Raw genomic sequence first — 23,461 nt, 5'->3', positions numbered from 1 at the left:
TAGGTGTGACAGACCTCAGAACCCCGTTGTAACTAATCAAAGTGTGACTAATCTGATTGTGTTTTCAGTTTTGTGGACACACATATTCACTCCCAAATATTGGGGACCATATTTAATTAAATAAGTATAATGTGTCTTGTCATTTACCTTTTATATAACCACAGTGTGCTCTGCTGGAAACTCTTTTTTCCTTGTAGTTTTCTTGTTTCTTGCCTATTTCTCGTATCTTGAAATTGAATGTGTATCATGATCACTTTGTTTGAAACAAACAGGATAGGAGAGGGTTTTTAGAGCCTAATTGAAGTGCACTTGAGAACACTCAAAAACAAATATCAGACAAGCATTTTATCACACATTCAAAATAGTAATGCATATAATGCTAATAATAATAATAATAATTTGACATATTGAATTTAACTAGCTAAAGGTAACAGCAGGGATACTTATTACTGAATAAAATAAATAAATAAACAAACAGAGCTCAGAATTCCCAACTGCTTTTTCTTTGGAAATGTCTTGTTTATATGTTGATCAGAGTGTGGAACACAACAAATAAAACAGTTTATTTGGTCCTTTTCTTTGATGTGAATTAAGACAAAAATCCAATTTTTTTTTACCTATTTCTTAGCTAATAGTACTTTAAAAGTACTTTGTAAGTGACAAATACAGCAGTTTATGATAGTGTTGTTGTTGTGTGACTCTAAACACTAATCTCCATTTCATAGAGTTCAGTAGTCCTCAAACTTTTTTATATTGAAGTACCAACGGAGAAAACGTTGAGCTCACACCATTATCGTTAAAATACAGTGCTCTCTCATCATGCTCCTCTTCCTAACATATACTTCAGACACTAATATAGCTAATTATTAATATATCTAACTATTATTATTTCATTTATTTGTATTTGTTTTATTATTTGTTTAATTTTCAACGGACTCCGATCACACTAGTATTTCTGAGTATTTTGAAGTACGACCAGATGAAGCATGTGTACCACTGGTGGTACACACACCACAGTTTGAGAACCATGGATATAGTTTATCTGGATTATTATTTATGAATGGTGAGTCAGGATTTTATGAATGTATTGTTTTTCCTCGTTGATATATGTGTATTCTATATTTTATTAAGCTGCCCAGGGAACAACAAAAAAAGACATATTTTTACTTTTACTAATGTTTTTCTCATATAAGTAGATATTTTGTGTTTTTTGTTTGCCCCCCAAATGTTTTGTCTTTTATTGTAAATAAAATAACTACGTATAAAAACACCGGTAGGTCGTCTCGTGGCAGCAGCGGCCCGGAAGTGTTCGTACGCCAGTTGACGGAGGTAGCGTTAGCTGTCTGCTGGGTTCAGTCATTGTACGAAGATGGAGGTGACACGGAAAAGTAAGTAGTCAGCCACGCGTAGCACACATGATTTATTTTGGTTGACTGTAGTGTGTCTACAGCGTAGCAGGAGCACTTGATATATTAATTGTGAATAAGACTTTTCAATTATTGTGTTTTTGCTGCTAGTTAGCCGGCTAACTAGCTTGGTAGCTGCGATGCTACAGTGTCGGATGCAAGCGCTCCGCATCACGCTAACATAGCATTATTATTATTAATGCGCTTTCACTTTCCCCAGATTTTAAAAGCTCTTTGAAGGAGGTGTACAGCGCGATTGAGGAGGCTGACTTTCTCGCTATCGATGGAGAATTTTCAGGTAATGGTGTTAAGTGTTAAAGCTGCGTGTTTAATTGAAACGCTGCGTCTGCAAACATTAATTTCTGTTTCTTGTATGTTTGAAGGGATAAGCGATGGTCCTAATGTCAGTGCACTAACCAACGGACTGGACACGCCAGAGGAACGATACACGAAGCTGAAAAAGGTCAGCACAGTTTAGTTACTCTTGCACACTTAAATCAAGTCATATTTGATAAGAGCAGCTCAATATCGCCAGTCACACGTTTTTTTTCAAGGACTTTACAACATGTGTATATACCAGTGACCCTCACATTAAAATACAAAGTAAAAATTGTATTGGATAAATTGTAGCACAAGCTCTTTACGCATGGCCACACGGGCCATAGATCCCCTGCGTGCAGAATAAATCAGCACACATGGAGATTTAATATAGCATCGATGGCTTGATTGTAGTGCATTTCCCACTACTGGGAATCTGGGATGATCATAAATGGAGAAAATTAAATTTGATATAGTTTAAAAATGCTGTAACACACCGTCCTCGTGATGTAATTTTTAACTGCCACAAGGGGGTGTTGAAAATTTCAGTCTAGTCTTTCCATTTCGTTAATAACATTTTTTTTGTAACCATTGTAAAATGTTATCCCATCTATGATTTACATGCTAACTTGTCCATGTGGCCTTGTATATGTTGGTCAAATCAAACAACCACTTAAAAGAACATCAGAACACTAAAATGCTGGCGGAACAGGAAGTATGGTCTAAACAATCGCTAAACATTATGCTGAGGCAAATCACAGTTCCCTCTCTGCAGTCAGGATGCCTGCTAGATATTGTGAAATTACACTATGACACCAAGTTGACCTAATGATGATTTTAGTCTAAAATGTTTCCTAACTGATCTGTAATCTGCTTCATTACTGCCATCTAGTGTATTGCATTAAAATGGCTGAAAATGCTTGTGAGGTTTTCATACTGTTGGGTGTTGTGGCATTATGTGATTGTGACTGACCAGTGTACTTGGCAAAAGTGATTTGTTTCCCAAATAATTGGGCCCACCTTTCAGCTGTGTACCAAGCTGCCCTTGCTCATTTGAACCAGTTGAACTCTAGACCTCAAATGCTGTGGTGAAGGCTTTGTGAAGAAAAGTCTAAGAATTTGTATGTGTATCGCGCTGTACACCTCCTTGTAAAGTGAGCTAGCTGACTGCTAAGTTTGGATATATATATATATATATATATATATGAGTTACATTAGTTCATTTATTTCCTCTTGCTTCTTCGTCCATCTATATTTGGGCACAGTTTCCTAAAGCTTACAGATGCAAACCAAATGTAGGTAAATAGGTCTGTTTACATTTCAGAGTCAATGCACATTATATGTACAGTACACACAATATTATCCGTTTTTACAATTTTCACAATATTGTGAATTGCATTTATTTATTTTAATTGGATAAACCTGATGGGATATTTTTATATCGTCCCATGTCTAATTGGGAATAATCTAAATGAATATACATGGATTATTATCAACCAACTTCCAGGTGCTGCCAGGCACCTGGAAGTTCTCTCACGTGCTTAAACTCCACGACGATTACGTACTGGAAAATACAGAATTCTAGCACTGGGAACACTTGCACAGTGATAGAGGGAACTAGGACTAACATGCACACATAGAAGAAAACTCCTGTTCAGTTCATCAGAGTTTCCTTCCTCGATCTTGAAAGAGTCTTTTGTTTTGTTCTTACTGAAAACCTGTCTTTCTGTCCACCAGCACTCCATGGACTTTCTGCTGTTCCAGTTTGGAATTTGTACATTCACATACGACCAGGCAAAATCAAAGTGAGTGAAAGTTGCTGTGCTAAAGTGGATATACTCCCAAAGCCCACTGTAATGTGTCCACATTTAAATATCTTGTCTTTATGAGCCCAACTTGGTTCTAAAACAGCTGGAAGAGCTGTTGCAAATCCCCTGGGGGACAGTTTTTTGACTCAGTACCTGGAGAGGAATAATTTGAACTGTCAGACTAACAAATAAATCACTCCCTGTTCCAGCTTCTGAATTAATCAAAGCTGGATTATCAAGTGGGAAACTTCTCCAGGGCCCCAGATTGTTTACTGTGCACCAAATGTCTCTGCTTAATCTCCATAGTCACTGCCATTTAAATTTTATATAAATGCTGATGTACTAATGGTTGAAAGTGTGTTTTTTTTTTTTTTTTTTTTAAACTAATTATGCAATTTTTCTCTCAATCTATCACATCTCTCTAGGTATATCATAAAGCCTTTTAATTTTTATGTGTTCCCGAAACCATTCAACAGGATGTCTCCTGACATAAAGTTCCTTTGTCAGGTAAGTCTGTGTTTTTTGTTCTGTTGTGAACAGTTAATTCAGAAGGTTTAAAATGTTCCTGTTTAAGTGTTTTGTTTTTTGTGTTTTTTTTTCGGGGGGTAATTTCAGAGTTCTAGTATCGACTTTTTAGCCGGTCAAGGATTTGACTTCAACAAAGTGTTCTGTCATGGTAAGTGATGCAAAATGAGGGTCAGTTGCTCTAAAACATGATTTGCAGTGTTTGTATCAACATCTATGAAACTTAAACTTGCATAGTATACTAGGGTTGCAAATATTGTACATTTTCTTTATCAATTGAATAAAATAGGATACATTAGAAAGACTTTATTGTCATTGCATGACTTAGTTTTTCAGCTGTATTTGGACAGTCGATAAGGTAGAGCAACCACAGAACTGAAGGTGCACCCAAGTAAAATAAAAATAAAAAATCTGTTTTTTCAAAGGAATCCCATATCTTAATCAAGATCAGGAGGTACAGCTAAGGGAGCAGATGGAGGAGAAGAGGAATCAACATGCTAATGGTATGGGTACACCATCCTACATCTCCCCTTCATCCTCCAAAGGCCCTGCACATGTACCTGATGAACATAAAGACTTCATCAACAGGGTGGTGTAAGTATTGCGCCACTTGTGTTTTCCAGGTTCCAGGATGTGTTACTATTTTTGTTTATTGTACTCTTTGTTCACATCAGGGAGAAAGTCGAGGGGCTTTTCACCAACTCGGAGAAAACTGTGGACTTGGATCCATGCACCGGGTAATTAAAACTTTTTTTTTTTTTTTTTTTTTTTTTTTTTTTTATTTTAAGAAAAAAAGCTGCATCTATCCAGTTCATTTTTACAACTTTGAGTTTTGTATTTTTATTTTTGCATGCTGTCTTATTTATATTTCCATTCAAGGTTTCAGAGGAAGCTAATCTACCAGACCCTGAACTGGAAGTAAGTATCACTCTTCTCTTGCACCTAATGTGTTGGGGTGTGGTAGATTTAACATTTCTATCTCACTCTCACAGATTTCCCAAAGGGCTTCATGTGGATACGATAGAAACAGAAAAGGTAAGATGATGTTTTATTTCATCTAATCTTGCCTCCAGTTTTGTTTTATGTAGAATTATAGATGTGATTTCTGTGTTTGCAGAAGGAGCGATACATCCAGGTCAGCAAAGTTGATGATGAGGAGAGAAAGAAGATGGAACAGCAGAAACAGGAGAGGGAGCAGGTGAGATTAATGTTATAACAGGACTGTTTTGTTGTAGAAATCCATACATTTTTCTTCTCAGTTTAAATGTGACACTACTTGTTTTTCCATACTACTTTTCCCCCCCAACAGGAGGAGCTAAATGATGCTGTTGGCTTTTCGAGGGTCATCCATGCCATCTCCAAATCTGTGAGTCACCACTTGCATTGCATATCTGAATTTCAAAGGAGTTTGTAAATGGTGGTTTGCTTCAGTGATGTCTGGCATGAAATAGCTTCACAAAACTAATTTAACTCGTTTTTTAAAAGGAGTACTTGATCAAATGTATAGTTTGCTAAATGTGACTTATTCCACTTGTCCTCTGCTCTACAGGGTAAACTTGTGGTTGGCCACAACATGCTGTTGGATGTGATGCATACCATTCACCAGTTCTACTGTCCTCTTCCAGAGGTACATATTGGAAATGGATATTTCAAATGTAGCCTTCATGGCTTTACACAAAACTGCAGGTAGAAGAACCATCCGTGCCTAATTTGTACCTTTTTCTCCAGGATCTTCAAGACTTCAAAGAGGTCACAATGTGTGTCTTCCCAAGGTAATATACCTCAGGCTAAATTAGTTTTTGTTTTCATAACATGTTCCTTTCCCCTAAATGTTTTGTTATTTAAAATCTTGTCTATTTAATTGCAGACTTTTGGACACTAAGTTGATGGGTTCCACTCAGCCATTTAAGGTAAACATTTTAACTTGATGTTGAGTTCTGGTAAAAAAACTTCCAGTCTGTTCTACCTGCACGTAATGAAGGTGTTTGGTGAGGGGTAACATTTATTAAAGGACAAATGGCATCTCACAGGCAAAGTGGGCTGCATCTATGTGTTGTTCTGGTTCCAAATTGAATTTGGTGTTTCAGCCTTTTACTGATGATATCAAAATCTGGTTTATCTTTGACTCTTAGAGTTTTAGAAGTTGCTGTGCCCTCAAATCTGCTTTGAGATTTTTAGATGACTCATTTTATACTTGGAAGAGTAATACTTTGCATCCTCTCAAGGGCTGTATATTCTTTTGATGCCCAGCACGCATGAACCATCAACTCCTGCCTGCTTTTCTCTAGTCTCTCCCTTTGGAGCTCCTGACTATATAAATTTCCTCACCATCCTCCATCTCAGAAATGTCACTCAGTTTCCTCTTTTATTAACTCGCCAGACACAGTTGGCTGTGGTGGCAAAAAGTACTCCTTTAGTGTTGCTGTAACACTCATTCAGCACTTATCTCTAAATACCAATCAATATGACTACAAGACAGTTGCAGCTCATTTTAACAGGTATTGCATTGATAAGAGAAAGTAATTGGCACTATGAGAGACATGTCATGAGAACTTCAAAATATGGTTTTAAGAATCATTTATGATTCTTGTCTTTTTCTTGTGTTGCAGGAGCATATCAATAACACATCTCTAGCAGAACTGGAGAAACAGTTGAACGGTTGCCCCTTCAAGGCACCACAAGTCGGTGAGGGGGGAAGAAAAAACCATCTGCCACATTCCTCGACTCTTCACTGTGTTAAATCCTGCTGACAGCTTTTTCTTCTCCCTACTGTTCAAGAAACGGCAGAGGGCTTCCCCAGGTATGACACAGCCCAGGAGCAGCTCCATGAGGCAGGTTACGATGCCTATATCACTGGCCTCTGTTTCATCTCGATGGCCAACTACCTGGGTAACACTCGTACACACTTTTAGCTTTGTAAGTACAAAGAGTGCAGTGTGTGTGTATAAGTACAAATTGTCTATGTTGGTTTTGCTTTTCAGGCTCATTCTTGACTCCGCCGAAGTCTTACATCTCCGCTCGATCTAAACTCATTGAGCCTTTCTTCAACAAGTAAGAGAAGATGCTCTTAAATTTCTATGGGCTCATGTTTAAGTCCTGGATGAAATGGTTAATTATATCTACTTAATATTTTCAAGGCTTTTCCTGATGAGGATAATAGATATTCCCTACCTCAACATTACTGGACCAGATTGTGAGTAAAATGCACAGTTAATTGTTGTATTAACCTTTTGAATGCTTTGACACAATCTAGAGGTACACGTGGAGTTTTTGAATTATAGAATTATGAGAACTCTATAAACATTTTGTTAAACATGCTTTTTCATTTCTTTCTGACTGGTAACATGTGAGGGATAGTCAGGAATGATCATATTGAAAGGGGGGGAGGGGGAGCAGCTTCCACAGAATAACTCTAAATCAAAATCAAAGTTTTAGAAATATGTGTGCAATTTTTAATCTATGCCATGCTGCTGTAAAGTAGGAATATGGTGACACCTCCTGGCAGTAGTTGCAGTAAATTGCACTGTTTATTTTTTGAATCCAGAGAATAAATTATTTGTGAATCAGTGACGCCAGTATTTTAATCAACATTTTTGTCATTTAAGATTCCATAATTGTATCTACTATGCATGTTAATACTTGATACAATATTTCTTACATATTTCTACCTTTTCCATGACATTTCACCCTGCACTGTTTTCTTTCCTCCTAATCTGTTCTGCACTGACAGTGCAACCCAAAAGAGACCATGTCCTGCATGTTGCCTTCCCAAAAGAATGGAAGACAAGTGACCTCTACCAGCTTTTTAGTGCCTTTGGTGAGATTTTTTTTTTTTTTGCATTCTACTTGCCAACATGCAGAGCCATATTTTCCCTCTCACTTTCTAACTTTTGTCATCTACTCAGGAAATATCCAGGTTTCATGGATAGACGACACATCTGCATTTGTGTCACTGAGTCAAACAGACCAGGTCCAGATAGGTGAGTATGACTGCCTTCCTCCCACCAGTCAGGACTCCATGATCAGTAATGTTGAAGCAATCTAAACACTGCTTTTCATCCTGCAGCTATGAACACCAGTCGCTATGCAGAGAGTTACAGGATCCAAACGTATGCAGAGTACATCCAGGGCAAGCAGCAGCAGGACGAGAAGAAGCTCGGACAAACCAACAAAACTTGGGGCGAAGACGGCTGGGTGAAACCTCACTACACCTCCACTGCAGGCAGTTTTGGATATTGCAGGTAGAGCTTTTTAAAAAAACAAAACTGGTTCTCCTAGTATGTTTGCATGCAGTTTAATCGAGCCATGGTCATAGTCCGACTAAGACGGGAAATTGGACAACTTGCCGAGAAGAAAAAGTAGATTTATTGGCTGTGAACGTCTGACTCAACCTCCATAAGTGGTGCTGTATTTCCTGTTGACATTTATGTCACAGGAAAAACAAAAATCGAATGGTGAGATGGATTGTGCTGAGGTTTTGTACGTTTCGTACCTGCTGTACATGTTAATCGTGATACAAATTAGATGGAGCATGGCTCTCGTGGTTTTCAGAGAGACCGCCACTGTGACTTCTGGCAACGGTACTGCAGTCTACATCGTTTCCTTCTACGCCGGGTTCAAAGTTTTGATGCATGTGCAGAATGCAAAGTCCCAACTCCTGTCCAACAAAGCGTTTACATGCATAAGTAATCAGACTATGACTAGCATTATCCAGGTATGTTAGTCTGACTAAGACTAGCTCGAGTTTAGTCAGACTAGCGTGTTTACATGACATTAAAAAAACAGAATTATTGTCTTAGTCTGACTAAATCAGCCTTTTAACATGCATGTAAACACATTGCGTGCTATCGGTTGCCTGGGAGTTACTGCAGGTATCCAAAGCTTCTTTCTCCATTTTGTTCCAGGGGTTTGAGGAAACGCAGCATCAGTCCAGGTCACGGAGAGCAGGGGAGTGGAGAACTGCCAATTGCAGATGGCTGGAGTCACTACACGTACCTGGATAGCACAGGCAGCAAGAAAATGAAAACTGATGGTGTGTGAACACATGCGTGCGCTTGTTCTTTCCTGCTTTAGACACTCAAATTTACCCTAAGAAATAACTAAGCAGGGACCCAGTGTGGCCCAAGGCAGAGGGCAGGTGTCATTTTGAATAACTGTGACGACTGTGGCCGAGTAATTAGTTTAACACTAGATTTTTGGCTACCTGAATGGACCATTCATGATTGACATTGTTTTCAAACTTTTTATTAATGACTTTGCCTTCTTAATTTCATTTAACATAATATTGAACATGAATATTATGTAACACACTATTGCTTTGAAGAAACAAACTGAATCGATTTTACTTCTGTGTCAAGAGAACGTTAAATCCAAGGCCAAGTGCTCTCAGCGCCCTCTGCCGGACCTCATAGCAATTACTATGTATATTATATCTGATGTGCTTCTTAGCTGTATATTTTGAACTCGATCATGTTTTGTAGTTTCAAATTTGAACTCCCCACTCCACCAAGTTTAAATTTGAAATTCAAATAAAAGGTGTCAGCCCAAATGTCTTAGTCTAGTCACAAATTTAAAGGTCATGTAGGCTTAATTTTTCTATATTTTATGAGATGAGATTACGTACACATAGGGTTTAGGACATTCTAATCTAAACTCATGTTCCACTTGCTGTTGTGTTTCTTAGATGCAAGTGGACTGGCAAATGCTGAAGCTGTTGAGAGCAAGACATCGGAGGGATGGCTGAAGACAACGTAAGTGAAATGGAGGTGATCATTCATGCTGCCGTTGAGTTTTTTTTTTTTTTTTTTTTTTAAAAAGCCACTTATTGGTTGCTGTACTCTGCAGAGATGTATCAGATTCAGCAAGTTTAAGCCCAGTCCCTGATGAGGAGGAAAGTCCTGATGAAACAGATCCAGTCAACAACGCAGAGGGAACAGTCACCTGGCAACGAGCGTCGACGGGCCGAGCAAAGAAGAGTCAAAAAAGTGAGAAAAAGAAGTCTGAAGGTGTGTGGGTTTTTTTTTTGTGATTATTTAATTAATAAAATGTTTAAGGTTGGTTTTATTAGCCTAGATATTATGGAATTAGTGGAGTGATTACACATCTGTACCATATTTCACACAGTCATGGTGACACTAAAGGGATACTGCCATTAAAATGGGAAATGTGGTGCGTTTACTTCCACCAGTCAACACCGTTTACGTCCAGAGGATGTTTGTCATGGAAGTTTGTTCCGTTTCTGTTAAAGTAATTTGAAAAGTCATGCAGAATGGCTGTTGCTGCTCTGTTTGCCTGAGTTTTAGTGCAGCTCAGTGAGCTGCTGTTAAGTGCAGCCTCCAGGCATTTTGACTTCTTTTCCTGCTAATTACATGAGTGATTTAGTTGATGTGCACCCTCTGCTGGTGTAAATCATAACTACACTGTATGTGAGGTCCAGAGAAATGACCAATGGAATAAAAGAAACAGAAATATAAATACATTCTTACTTGGTCTACCCTTTACAGGGCACTCATATTTTTTTTCTTGTTATATTTTTCATGTAGAAAGTCAGATTCTAGGCCTGTGCAGTCCACTAGATCACAGGACAGTCCACAGATGGTGGCTGTTCTAAGCAGCTGCATCTAGACATTGCTTTGGTGGAGTTAGGTTTGTAGTCCAGCATTGGTTACAGCTGTCTATACTGGGAAAAACAACCTGAATAGTCTAAAAGACTTAAACAATATTTTATGTTAAGGCTTGAATATTGGAGGAGACATCTGTTGTTCATCTAGTGGGAGGGGCTCGGGACCGAGAGCCTCAAAATAAGTGTAGAGATGAAACTCAACCAACTGTCTGCACAGTCTCTGCAAATCAAGACGTCTTAACGTTCCTCTCCCTCTCTTTCACAGCAACCGACTCGGCAGCATCACTGTTCGAAGTCCCAGAAGTCTGGTAGCGAGAGGTGAGGAGCAGAGAGGCCACTGTCAAACACTGGACTCCTGCTCAGAGTCTCTTCCTAAGCACTTGGTGCACTCTCCTGAAAAGGTCGTACATTACTGGCAGCGGTGCATGCCCTAAATCCATTCATTCTCTCAAAAGCTCCGGATACTGTGTCCAGAGCTACCAGCTAAGCTATTTTTGACTGGACTATTTTAAGAGAAAACACAAGCCATAATAATGACAGCTGCCATATTTTGATCGCACACCTGAGGAGCGGGCGAACGCTCAACAACGCAAATATATCTTAATATCTACAGATATCATTTTTCTTCATGTGTTCAGACTGCCACAACAGCCGTGCTGTCACCTTCATGATTCAGTTTTAAAGACGCATCACCTCTGGTCAGTCTAGTATTTTGGAAGCGCGACGCGCGTGTCTGTGCATCTGAGATGTACTGTCACTTGTCTTTGTTTCCCCGTTTCATAACCTGTGAACAATAAAATGCCACCTGACGGGGTCCTGTAGTCTACAATGTCAGGGTTGTTTAATATTTTAATGGAGTCGGATAGTTTCCCCATTTTTAAAGTGTATGTTCTGTCAACTCCCTCAGTTTTAACGAGACATAAATTAGCTCATCAATGATAATGTGATATTAATTGTTGGTGGCATTTTGACCCTTTCATGAGGTGCTTATGTTTTTCTTTTGTACAGATTTCTTTCTTTACCTATTTTGTGTTAAATGTTTTGTAACTGTGTCAACAAACGTCTCTTGTAAGTATATTCTAATGCAAAAGGTGTAAACGTGTAAAAGAGACGTATACATTTTGTATAAGAACAATTTAAAAATCCTTAAATATTTCCTTGGAAAAGGGGGGAAAAATTAAAGAATGTTTCTTAGTATCTCTGCTTCAGTTCCATCTGTTCTCTCAGCCATCAGTCACATTTTCAGCAAAGCTCTGTAAATGTGAAGGAAGAGAAATCCACCAGGTCATGTAGTTTGATTGCTCAGTCAGGCTCAGCCCATAAGGGCTTATAAGATTCCAACAAAAAACATGACCACATGGCATCTAACATTCACAATTACATAATGGTAGTTGTCATGAGAAGAAACAGCACCAAGAAAAGTTGGATACAATATTCTTTCGTTAGAACCATACGTTCTATAAATCTGGCTTAAAGGCAAAAAATCTCATTCTTAAACCCCCAATGTAATGATCACAATCGGATAGCCAAAATAAATCAACAGAATTGAATATTTAATTTTCATTCTTAAAGACAATTGGCCATAAGTCGTTTTGTGTGTTAAATTGAAATCCCCCCCATGGACTGACATGTTTATGGATGATAATAAAGCACAAGAAGTAAACCATCAAACCACATCAACACCGTTTTTAATTAAAAACAAACCTGGCAGTTTTAGCATAAATATTTATACCATTTTTATCCAAAAAAAAAGACCCTGATCCTGCAAATGATCAGGTTTATTATGAAAATAAATCTGTACCAAAGGCCATTTTTGCTTTTATAAAATGTAAATCCTGCATCATATATTAATAAACATGCACAAGACTATTACTTTCATACTATGAAGCCAGTTTAACAGGCAGTGAAACGTCTGAATAATGAACAGAACATGTTCCAGGTGCAAAACATAATCGTGTTCACATACTAAGTTTATTTTAGTACAAAACACAACCTGTTTTTTTTTCTTTTAACATACTGCTTGCAAAAATTGCTGGATTCAGACGCTTCACAGGAGTTGTCCTCGTCGTCATTTGTTAGTTCCTTGATGTCACTGTTCTCCTCCAGACCCTGATTTCACCTCCATGAAGCACAAACCAGGAAGTTCACCATGAACGCTGGAAAGAGCAGAGGCGTGTGAGAAATGTTGGACTTTAGTACAGGTTGACTGATTAAACAGTTTAGGCCGACTAATTGAGCCAATATTTGCCATTTTTTAATAACCGGCATTGGGCCAGGGGCCACGTGGTTGGTGTAGCGGTTAGCACTCTTGCCTTTGCCCAAGGGCTTTTCTGCATGGAGTTTGCATGTTCTCCCCGTGTGTGGGGGTTTTCTCTGGTTTCCTCCCACAGTCCAAAAACATGCATATAGGGATTAACCAAAATGGACATTTCAGGGGTGTCAAACTCATTTTAGCTCAGGGCCCACAAAAGGTGCAATTTGATCGCAGGTGGACCAGCGCAGTAAAATAATAGCATAATAACCTACAAGAACTCCCATTTTCCAACATCCTGAAATGTCAATAACACGTGTGCATTACAACTTGCAGATCATTGGATCCATAAAGGCACAAAACATTTAGTCAGTGGTTTGGAACTGAAAACTATAGTATATCACATGTTTAGATTCTAATCATAATATGAAACTTCCACAAATTCATCCTGGGGACCGGACTGGACCATCTAGAGGCCCAAATCTGGCCCGCGGGCTGTATGTTTGACACCCCTGCTCTATATTGACCATGAGAGTGAATGGTTGTTAGTCTCCATGTGATGGACTGACTAACCTGTCCAGGGCATCCCCCACCTTTCCGCCCTATGTCAGCTGGGATTGGCACCAGTGACCCTCATAGGGAGAATAAAGCGGCTGATTCTTATTTATTAATCGGGCAATTATTATAAATGAGAATTCTTTTTTTTTTTTGTTCCCAGACTCTTGAAAATCACTAAATGGGCCAAAATAACTGACCACAGAAAAACCCGTAACAGTCGACCTCTAGTCACCAGTTCTCACCTGTTGTGTCCAGGCAGCACAACCACAGACAAGGTGCAGGGTGGAAGAGATTTGAAGATCTTCCCCAGGTAGCGGTCCAACTTCCTCATCATGAGCTCCATTTCCTGGTCCTGCAGAGAACAGACTACAGTGTGTGTTTCTTCTGGGATTTATTTCAGCAGTGAGAGTTAACATGCTGACAGGGCAGTACAGCACAAACCGGCCGCAACAAACACACCAAACCAAGACTGACTCATTTTCTTCACAAGTGAATCGACTTTCTTACCTGATGACTGTTGTGCACGTGGGTTTTTTCCGTGTCCTCCCCCTCAGCATCCACTGTAGTTGCCAGTGAAACCCAGGAATGTAGGTGAGATGGAGTCAGGGATGGACAGATGACGTAGTTTTCCATGGAGAGATCCTCAGAGGTCAGAGCTGCATGTTTACTGTGTGAACTCTCAAACTCTGTCAAGTGGATGCAAATGAAGTAGAGGACTTAATCTTTTTTTTTTTTTTGCGAGAGCGCTCGCAAATAGAACAAGAGATAGTGAATACTGACGTTTTTGTGCTTACTTATGGAGGCGTGTCTTGCATATTTTCCAGGTTTGGCAGGCAGGTCGACTCTCTGCACAGCTCCAAAGTTGCCAAAGGTCTCTCTGACTGTTTCCTCAGTCAGTTTAGATGCTTTATTGTGTGCTTTAGTCGGACACGGACCATTGGCAGTTTTAATGGTAGATGCACCCGGAAATTGTGCACCTACTGTGTGTCCGTTGACCTTTGCAGAAATGTTCATGCTCTCAGCCGTTCTGAGCTTTGTTTTAATGGCATACAGGGAACTGGTGTTGAGAGCGTCACCCATTAAAGCATCAAGAGTTTCATCCAGGTCCAGCATGGACTCATTAACAGGCCTCTGGACCTTGAAAGGAACACACAAGCAAAAACTGTTGGGACAGAGTGGCTACTGAGCATTTGTGAACAACTAGCCACCTTATTCCTGGAGACGCTACTGCGAAAATGACTTTAGGAAAGAGAAAAGTACACTGTAGCAGTTGTGTGGCTACAGGATTACACCGGTCTTACTATTTTAAAAACCCATGCTTGGGTTTTTAGTGCCTGCTGCTGCAAGGCATACTAGTAATAAATAAGATTGTCCCCCATCCTTTAACAAAACACGAGCAACCTTATCGCTGTGAAAATACTAATGCACCTTTAGAGCTTTTCAGATTGGTCATCGCTTTCCATGGCCAAGAGGAAAGGAATTGGGCTTGTAACTGGAAGGTCACTGGCTCAATCCCACGATGGGCCAAGGGCTGGGGCGCCCTTGCACAAGGCACCCAACCCCCTCCCAGGTGCTCCTGTGAACTACTGGTGAGTAATAAGGATGGGTGAAAAATTGTTGTGTGTAAAAATGACTAACTCTTCGTAAATTAATAAAGTGGCGAGGTAAGGTGAGGCCACTTCTGCAGGTCGTCCATCCCATAATACACAGTAAATCTGAAAGTGTTTAAGTAACAAGAGTCATTTAAATTGATTATTATTTGGGAAATATGGACACCTTTGTGTCACAATCACAGAAAAGTGTTAAAATAACACAAAGAGTCAATTTAACGGTTTATATTCAACTTTTTGAAATAAGTTAAATTAACACAAATCCCAAGTGTATCTTGTCCTGATCAGGTCATTTGTGTTAAACTGACAGGTTTGGTGTTACTCTAACAATGCCAGAAAATGTACTGTGTTGAAGGAGGACGATCACATCATCAAAAGTAGTGTCCAGTTGCCGTGGAAAACACTAGTTCCAGCTGAGTGACTGTTCTCCCTGGATGAAGTGTCCATAATTCACACCAAGGTATCATGGGTGACAGGAACAAGGTGGATAATGTGGAGTAATTAATAATGTTAAGAAAGAGTTACCTTGATGGATTGTCCTTGCAAACTTAATCCATTCAGCATCTTTAAAGCCAGCACAGCTCCCTCCAGCAGCTCAAACTCCACCTCTGCATGAACCTGGAGACCAAACAGAAAGACAAAAAGAGATCGATAAAACCATTTTTATGATCTAATACCATGGCCACAGGGGTTATTTAGGCAGTAAAACAAGTTTAAAAACAACAGAAAATCACACCAATACAGAGACGCAGGTGAGACCTACTCTGACAGCTGTGTTCAGCATTTTGATTTTCCGAACAGGTCCACAGCAACAAAAAAATCGCTTCACTTCCCTCTCGGAGAAACCTGCAGGGAACGGCCCAGCGAATACTACGCACATGTCCCGAAGGTTTGCACACACCTGCAGGACAAACGCAAACAAACAGTGAAGTAGAGTTTTTACACAGCATTTCCCACAGGGAAGACACAGGGAGAGCAAGTGTTCTCTGCTGAGGTCAGTCTGTCTGCTGAAGACGGTGAAATCTACTCAATAATAGTCACACATAGTCTTTTATGCTGCTGTTAACAATAACAAAAGTCACCGCCACAGTTTTCTCCAATGGCAGAAGTTCATTTCATATTAATGTTTCGCGTTAGATTTAATGTGTTGCCTTATGGCGTGTTTCCACGGTTAAGTTGCATTTCCACGAGCGTAGTTCCTGGTACCAGGTACTTTTTTTTAGTACCTGCCCATAAATAACTTTACATATTCATATTCTAATTTATTAGACCACCATTAGGGCTGCTCTATTATGGGAAAAATAATAAGGATTATTTGGGTCAATTTGTTTACTTGAACTTGAAACAATTGGAATGTATTGCATGTAAAACAAAAATGTGGCTTTAAGCATGAAATTTCAAATGAACCTTTTGAATTTACCTTATACCTTTATATATAATGATTGTGTATATACAGATATAATATTGTATATTTTTAGTCACACTGCATGTTTAATCCAGGGATTCCACTGAACGCCTGTGTTCTACTTTTGCCGGATAACAAGCGGGACAGGAAGTCAAACACCATTACAGCATTAAAAGTGTCAGAATAAAAGCCCCCAATTTGTAGTAATCGTTTTGTTTTTATTATATTGTTTTTATAATTGTTTGGGGCCATAATCGTAATTGAAAGACAATTTTCCATGAATTGCACAGCCCTAACCACCACCCTAAATGAACAGCATTGTTAATCATCAAAATAATTTTTTATGCTTCTGTAATGGTTATTACACCAGTATGTAGAAGCTCTTTAATATAATAATATATAAAAAATAACTATTTTTAATGGTAAAATATAATCCATGAATTTTCAAAGAAAAAATAGTAAAAGCACATTATTATTTATTGAATAAGATGTCAAATTATAGTTATTTAGTTGCATTCCTGAAAAGAACAATTAGTGGTTGAATGTTATGCTTGAAGTAAGTAAAGTTTTTGAAAGATTACTAGTCTGTTTTTAGTATGCTGTGTCTTAATTCTTATGACCAAGCTATTACTTTGGAAATATCATGGTATTACTGTAATATTAACTCCTCATTACTTTTACCATTGTTATCACCAAGCTAGACAAACCTCCCTGTGACTGTACTGTAATTGAAAGTGTTACCTCAAGTATTTTTAAGGAGACTATTAATGACAAACGTCCTGTAAAGTTTAAGCAGGATCTTTTAAAAGTAGATGTGTGTATAAAGTGACTCACTCTCTGGTATCGCTGCTCCTGCTCGGGCACGCAGCGCTTGACGTGGTCTGAGAAGGAAGAAAACTGAAGCACTGAGAGAAATGAACTCTGGCTCTGTTTCCTGTAGGAAGCCAACACCTGAGGGAGAGGAGATGACGGTGCAGAGGTGAGAGGACGAGGGGTTCAGGTGCACAGTACATGTACAGTTGCATCTTTAGTACATATATGTATTCGCAAATGTCAACAACAGCGAAATCTAAAGTATATCTTAAAGCAAAAGGAAAACTGCTACAGTTCAGCCCTTGTGTGTAATTACCTCCTCTGACTTTGTCTCCCCACAGGAAAATGTCTCACTAACCAAATCTGAGTGATTAAAAAAAAAAAAGCTCTACTCGTAGACACTAGGGGAATGTTCTAAGAATCTCAAACTGTGGTTCCTCCAGTGGAATGCAAGTTTCCTCTGCTGGTACTCGGAGGAAAATTGGAAATACTGTTCTAGTGTATAAACCAGGGTATGTGATCGCAGTGGAGCTGAGGAATTTTGACCTCAATAATATAAATAAATTAAATAATTAGAGTCACCTTATCTCTGGCTCCATCTTAACCTAATTTCACTGTACCAGTGTGTGAAGTATATGTGAGGACGAAAAGTCTGTAGCTGACTTTGCTCAGTCCAATACTCTCTCAGGTGGTACTTGGTATAATACCACTGGTCTAACATGTATAATATGTAAAGAGGAGAAACTCTATCTGATAAAAAATAAAATAAAAGGGAACTACACATTTTGCTTATTCTAAACTCAGCAACAGTGTGTGATTGGCTGAAGTCAAAACCACCCACAACTTCTAACCTCTTTATCAGAGCTGTGCCACTGCTGATTGGACAGATCCAAGGCCACAGCCGATCGCTTCCCTATAAATGCAACTGTCCGGCCAAGTGTCTGTAATATGTCTGCAAACCTGCAAAAGGAAAGATAGTCAGACAGAGAACACCTCAAATATAACTGCACCAGTATCAACTGTGAATGAAAACTACAACGCTTCACTTAGTATCGAAGCTTGTAGACAAGACTTTAATTCATTAAAAGAGACAATGATATGGACTTTCAGGAAGAGGTAACACCTCATTCACCCTGTGGTTGTAGTTTAGATGACATTATTAATATATGAGAAAATAATGTATAGATTATGATGCTCAAACAAAGTCACCGTGGTGTTGATCTGAATTTGCCGAAATGTGTGTTTTGTTTCAATGTCCTGACAGGTGTTGTACCTGAGACTCAGCGAGGGTGCAGATGAGTCTGTGATCTCCTCCTCCTTTTCCTCCTCCAATGTGTATCCCCACAGCTCCTCCAGATGACGCTCTAAAACCTGACAGTGAGCATATGGAGAAAAACTTAAATCAGCTCTATCTCTGTGCGTGTGTGTGCGCGTGTGTGGGGGGTTACCTGACGAGGTCCTGTTTTAATAAAGTACTGGGCCAGCTCCAGTGCTGCTGCAGCATCCTCAATAGAATCGTGACCCATCTTCTTTTCAGTTTGTATTTGCCTCCTTGGACACAAGTGAATTATTGGCCTTGGTGGGCGAGAGAGACACAAATGCAGGTAGAGAGGGACAAAGTGAAAACTTACTTCAGAACTGTCTCCGCCAAAACCTTGAGCTTAAACCTCTGTCCAAACTCTTTCCTGTACAGCAGCGACGTGTCGATTACATGAGGGTGGATGAGCTGTAGTGAGGACAACAAAACAACACAGGTCAAAACTTATTTTCCTTAAAAACGAGAATCATTGCTCAACATTTGTTTGCCTCCACCGATTAACAGTTTCAGTCTACACACATTTTTTCCAAACTCTTGTAACATGTGCATGCTGAAGTGAACCTTAGGTGAAATTATTTTCATTTGACAGAAATTGAAGATAAAATAATTATACTTGATTTGTCTTGTATAATAATGCCTTCACAGATAAAATAAAAACTACACATGACAAAATACAAGTATAGACTCAAAGTGAATACACTTTACACAAATTGCACACGCACCATACTCAAATAAATACTTAAGTAATGATAATAAAAAACCATGAGTCTATTGCACAATCTCTACAGCCTCAAGCAGCGTTATGTAAAAGACTGAATTTGGCACAAATGAGTGTTTAAAAGGGTTGAATTTACCACAGGGGACTCTTGTAACTGAATAATTGTTTTTCATTACCCCAGAACAAGCCTTTTATATCTATATCAGGAGCTGGGTCGCCTCTAATGAGGCCGCTATTTTGGACCACCACATTTTTAAATAGCCCACAATGGAAAAACTAAACATCACTTATGTTTTGGTGCTAACTGAAGGCTACATTGGTTCACCAACACACTTGGAAGTGAGGGGTAAAGTGAGGAATATTTGGCTGCAACATGCAACTGCACCAATAAATGTTGCTAAATTTTACACACTGAAACTTTAAAAGGAGCGAAAAATCATGTTTTGTGAGGCGACTGTGACCTTTGGCCACCTAAATCCATGTTGATCTGTGAGTACAAATCAACATTTGTGCCAAATATGAAAGGATTCCTCAGGTTCACAAGAATGAGACTGATGAAAAACGAACAGTCACTCACTTTGAGTGCAACAAGGTCACCATTAAGTGAATGCCCGACTAGAACAGCATCCCATGGCAACAGCGCCTTTATCTTTGCCTGCACGTCCCGCAGGGTCGTCGTGACGGGTCGCAACATTGCCGCGGTAATGCCAGAGAACCTATCAGAAGGCACACAGCAATGAAGGCAACAGAACGATACTCTTTTTTTTTTAATCACTGGGAAACAACTCTGTGTGCATGTGTACCTGGTGAGGTAGTCGAGGATGCGGTTCTCTGGTTTCACCAGCTCGTCCAGCACACAGTTCCCATCACTATCCACCAGAGAAACACGGGTTAGCTCGTTGCCCTTTTCTGTCAGACACTGAAACACACACACAACACAACACAACAGTAAACCAATGATGACGTGATGACAGCAACAGTGACTATTTCACAGAACAAGATGGCTGATGATTTGGAGACGAGAGGCTACAAAAATTATGAGGAAAATATTTAAAACGAGGAGATTGATACAGAACACATCTATTTGTGGATTATTGGATAATTGTATTGTTAGTCAAATGTCTGCTATTTTTCCTCATATTTTGTTTTGTTTTTCGCAGTTACCGCTCTTCGCAGTGTCACAGACGGCACATGAAATACATCAACAGCTACAGGAGGTGTGTGCAAATGTGAGTCAAACAAAGTCCTTATAAGTAATGCAGCTCATTCTAGGAGTGAAAAATATCTAACAAAACGTAGGATTATGTTAACTGAAAAAATCCCTTTTGATACTGCTGGTTTTGTTTTGTCTGACTCAGGATGAGATGAGTAAGGATGTGATCTGTATTGCAGCTGTAACGAGGACAGTCAAATAAAAGCAAGAAAATCAGTAAAAGAGAAAACGTGCAATATAAGAAAAGCAGGAAAAAGGCTAATTGTAAAAAACATAAAAGGGTTTACTGTATGAGCATTTAAAATATCCAAAGAATATAAACAGTACAGTTAAATTTGTGTATGCAGAAGAAGAAGCAACATAGCTACAGATTCCTACCAAGATAGGTTTGAGTATTTAAGACATATTCACCATTTCACAGTCAAGGCCATACAAAGGACTGCTGTCAGTCACGCAGTTCACGCTGTCTGTACACACAAAATCTTCAAAACCTGGCATTCCTGTATGAACCAAACCACAGGTGAGGAGAAGAGATAGAGACAGAGACATCAACAGAGTGTGAGACCGTGTCCACACTAACCTAAGCTAAATCTGAAAATGTGTCACCTGCTCCCCTGACCCTGAGCTTTTCAAATATGCTACCCAGAGTGGATGAATCTAAAAAAACTGAGATAGTCGGGAGCAGAGTGGCACTAAAACCTGGTAAGGCTAAACATTTTCCACATTTTCCTTTTTCAGAATCAGTCAGTTAATGTGCTTCTTACTGAACAGATGTTCACCTTTGACAGGGTAGTGACGCTGGATCATCTCCTGCAGGGGGAGTAAATACGCTGTCAGTCCTCTGGTCTGTGTTCCAAACTTGGTGATGACCGGGTGACACCTCAGTGCTGCACCAGAACACAAATTAACTTACACATAGTCATAAAATTAGAAAAAGGCATCAAAATGTATTCATTAGAGAACACATGTGATTCTCACCTTTGTGCATTTTAACGCTTTCCTTTTTTTGATGAATCGATGGACCATCTGAGTTGGAAACTTCACTGCTAAAGATTTCAGATGCGATGTTTTGAGACGATGGAGTGAAGGTGACCCTCTGTGACAGACCAACAATGGCAGACATTAGCATCCAAAATGTTCATTCAACCATTATTATGTCCCTACGTTTCCTTTGGATACTTACAGAGGTGTAGGTGATCCTGAGGTGTTGCAGAGTGAGGTAGTGCTTGTAAAAGTGACTCTGGGTCAGACCGTTTACGATGACAACGTTCACACCTTTAACCTTCCTCTGATGGTGGAGACGACACCAACTTGCAGAAAGATGAGATGTGAGGTGCAAAGACACAAAATAATAAGTAAGTGACAGTTATTTACTTGATGAGAGTCGAAGAAATGCATCAAATCTGGCTCCACAAGTCAGTACCTCGGCTGTGTGATGCCACCTGTCTTCCCCAGAGCGGCATAATGCAGCAGCTCTGTCAGCTCATTCAGTGTCACTGGTTGTTGGAGTCGATTGAGCAGCAAAGAGATCCTCGGTGAATGGGTTGGATGCACACACCCATCCATTCCCTCACCATCTTCCCCCATTTTTAATCTCTTGTTCTTTTCAGGTGCTGCGGAGGTTTTCTTTCTTTTCCCTCTGCCACCTGTAGCTGCTGATGGAGGGTCCATCATTCAACTGTTGTTTCCACTGGGAAAGAAAACAGATCTCTGAAATGTGAGCTGACCATCAGTAATGAATTGTACAGTTAAACACCTACACCCAAGAAGCAAGACCTGTGCATCAAACATCATGATCTCAATATCTGTCAAATATCATATAGCTCTAAAGTAGAAGATTGTTTTTTACTATTGATCAATTTTAATTCATTCAAATTTCCTAGCTTGTATTTGCTTTCATTTACCATTTTCCTTGAATATTAATCGACATTTACAAAATGCAACTGATGTATTACTCCAAAGTGATATACTCTGTGTTAAACACCAATTGTGGTGTTTAACCTTTTATATTATATATAAGCAGCTAGGGGAACTATTCAGCTTTGACACAACTCAACTATACACCAGGTGTTTCTGACCATTTTAACAAACACATGAAATACCTTACGACATGGCAGTGTCAAATATTGATCTATAAAGCAAAATGGTAATCATGGGAGCAACTGGAGACATGTAAAGTTGGTTTATCTTGTTTTGGGGGTACTTAATCCCATTTTGAAAAGCGCACATTACAATCCCGCGTAATAATGACGTAATTAAGATTTGCTGTCTTATTTACGTAGCAACTACGAGATAAATACTGTTTTCTACTACACAACTTTATGCCAGTACAATATTTACATTTTACTCCACAATAAAGGTGGTATATAAACTTTGAAAGAAAGGACAACAGTAAAAATGTGTAAATACCAATAGTTATTAGTCCGTGTAGCTCCAAATTCAGTTTTCCACGAATGGTACAGGTTAAAAACACATGGCTAAAGCGCAGCAACAGCAGCAGCAGCAGCATGTGATAGTGGGGTGTAAAGATCAAATATACAAATGCTATGTCCGAGTAATGACTTTCAAAATAAATTCCCATGTTGGCTAATATGTTGTGTTTCATTGAGAAAACGTCTATTTATAGCTAACTAAAGAAAATGTAACTATATAAATATCCAAATGAGTCAAATTTTATTTGAATACATCATATTGTCTACGCTGTAGTTTTGTACGTGCTTTTATTTTGTCAGGACACAATAACACCGGATATAAATTTCGTGGTGTTTGTGTGATCGAGTGTTCGATGATGCCTTCCAGGCACAGTCAATCGAGCGCCGATTGATTGATGCTGATGTTTGAAAACCCAGCGCGGTTTTGTTTGCGTTTGTCTTGTTTCTGTCGAGTTTCCCTCATT

The 23,461-nt window shown here is 39.2% G+C and overlaps 2 protein-coding genes across 3 annotated transcripts; one reads left to right on the top strand and one right to left on the bottom strand.

Annotated features, from left to right (window-relative positions):
* Positions 1-1,289: 1,289 nt before the first annotated feature.
* parn (poly(A)-specific ribonuclease (deadenylation nuclease)) lies at positions 1,290-11,876 on the top strand. The gene is made up of 26 exons (XM_058640973.1): positions 1,290-1,388; positions 1,627-1,704; positions 1,790-1,869; positions 3,462-3,529; positions 3,958-4,039; positions 4,148-4,208; positions 4,483-4,651; positions 4,732-4,794; positions 4,937-4,975; positions 5,050-5,092; positions 5,175-5,255; positions 5,367-5,423; positions 5,607-5,684; positions 5,786-5,829; positions 5,925-5,967; positions 6,667-6,742; positions 6,836-6,946; positions 7,039-7,108; positions 7,195-7,250; positions 7,788-7,874; positions 7,963-8,037; positions 8,124-8,298; positions 8,962-9,089; positions 9,741-9,807; positions 9,902-10,062; positions 10,945-11,876. Exons 1-26 carry the CDS (start codon positions 1,370-1,372, stop codon positions 10,989-10,991), a joined length of 2,058 nt encoding a protein of 685 aa, XP_058496956.1. The 5' UTR covers positions 1,290-1,369; the 3' UTR covers positions 10,992-11,876.
* Positions 11,877-12,101: 225 nt separating this feature from the next.
* Positions 12,102-23,081, bottom strand: LOC131467200 (RNA exonuclease 5-like). Of its 2 annotated transcripts, none has more exons than XM_058640971.1 (19): positions 22,975-23,081; positions 21,989-22,255; positions 21,749-21,875; positions 21,544-21,661; positions 21,345-21,473; positions 20,977-21,065; positions 20,156-20,271; positions 19,930-20,068; positions 18,948-19,042; positions 18,765-18,867; positions 18,590-18,687; positions 18,168-18,276; positions 17,338-17,454; positions 15,862-15,999; positions 15,624-15,716; positions 14,283-14,625; positions 13,996-14,174; positions 13,731-13,840; positions 12,102-12,835 (listed from the first exon to the last, which is right to left on the bottom strand). In XM_058640971.1, the coding sequence occupies exons 2-19, from the start codon at positions 22,237-22,239 to the stop codon at positions 12,769-12,771; spliced, it is 2,421 nt and encodes an 806-aa protein (XP_058496954.1). In that variant the 5' UTR covers positions 22,240-22,255; positions 22,975-23,081; the 3' UTR covers positions 12,102-12,768. The 2 variants fall into 2 exon arrangements, with proteins under 2 accessions (XP_058496954.1, XP_058496955.1); XM_058640972.1 differs by having other exon boundaries at positions 21,345-21,452.
* Positions 23,082-23,461: the final 380 nt, after the last annotated feature.

The sequence above is a fragment of the Solea solea genome, chromosome 10 (genome assembly GCF_958295425.1).
Source record: "Solea solea chromosome 10, fSolSol10.1, whole genome shotgun sequence".
Classification (NCBI taxonomy): Eukaryota; Metazoa; Chordata; class Actinopteri; order Pleuronectiformes; family Soleidae; genus Solea; species Solea solea.
The sequence above is the reverse complement of the archived record's forward strand: the minus strand, read 5'-3'. Positions and strand labels throughout refer to the sequence as shown.

Bases quoted from the DNA above. Each gene is read 5' to 3' on its own strand.
- parn (XM_058640973.1), top strand. The intron at 5,685-5,785 runs GTACATATTGGA...CTTTTTCTCCAG, and splicing joins TCTACTGTCCTCTTCCAGAG to GATCTTCAAGACTTCAAAGA. The intron at 7,875-7,962 runs GTGAGATTTTTT...TCATCTACTCAG, and splicing joins CCAGCTTTTTAGTGCCTTTG to GAAATATCCAGGTTTCATGG.
- LOC131467200 (XM_058640971.1), bottom strand. From the start codon at position 22,239: ATGATGGACCCTCCATCAGCAGCTACAGGTGGCAGAGGGAAAAGAAAG. The intron at 21,066-21,344 runs GTGAACATCTGT...TGGTTCATACAG, and splicing joins GCGTCACTACCCTGTCAAAG to GAATGCCAGGTTTTGAAGAT. The intron at 15,717-15,861 runs GTAGGTCTCACC...TTTGGTCTCCAG, and splicing joins TGCTGAACACAGCTGTCAGA to GTTCATGCAGAGGTGGAGTT.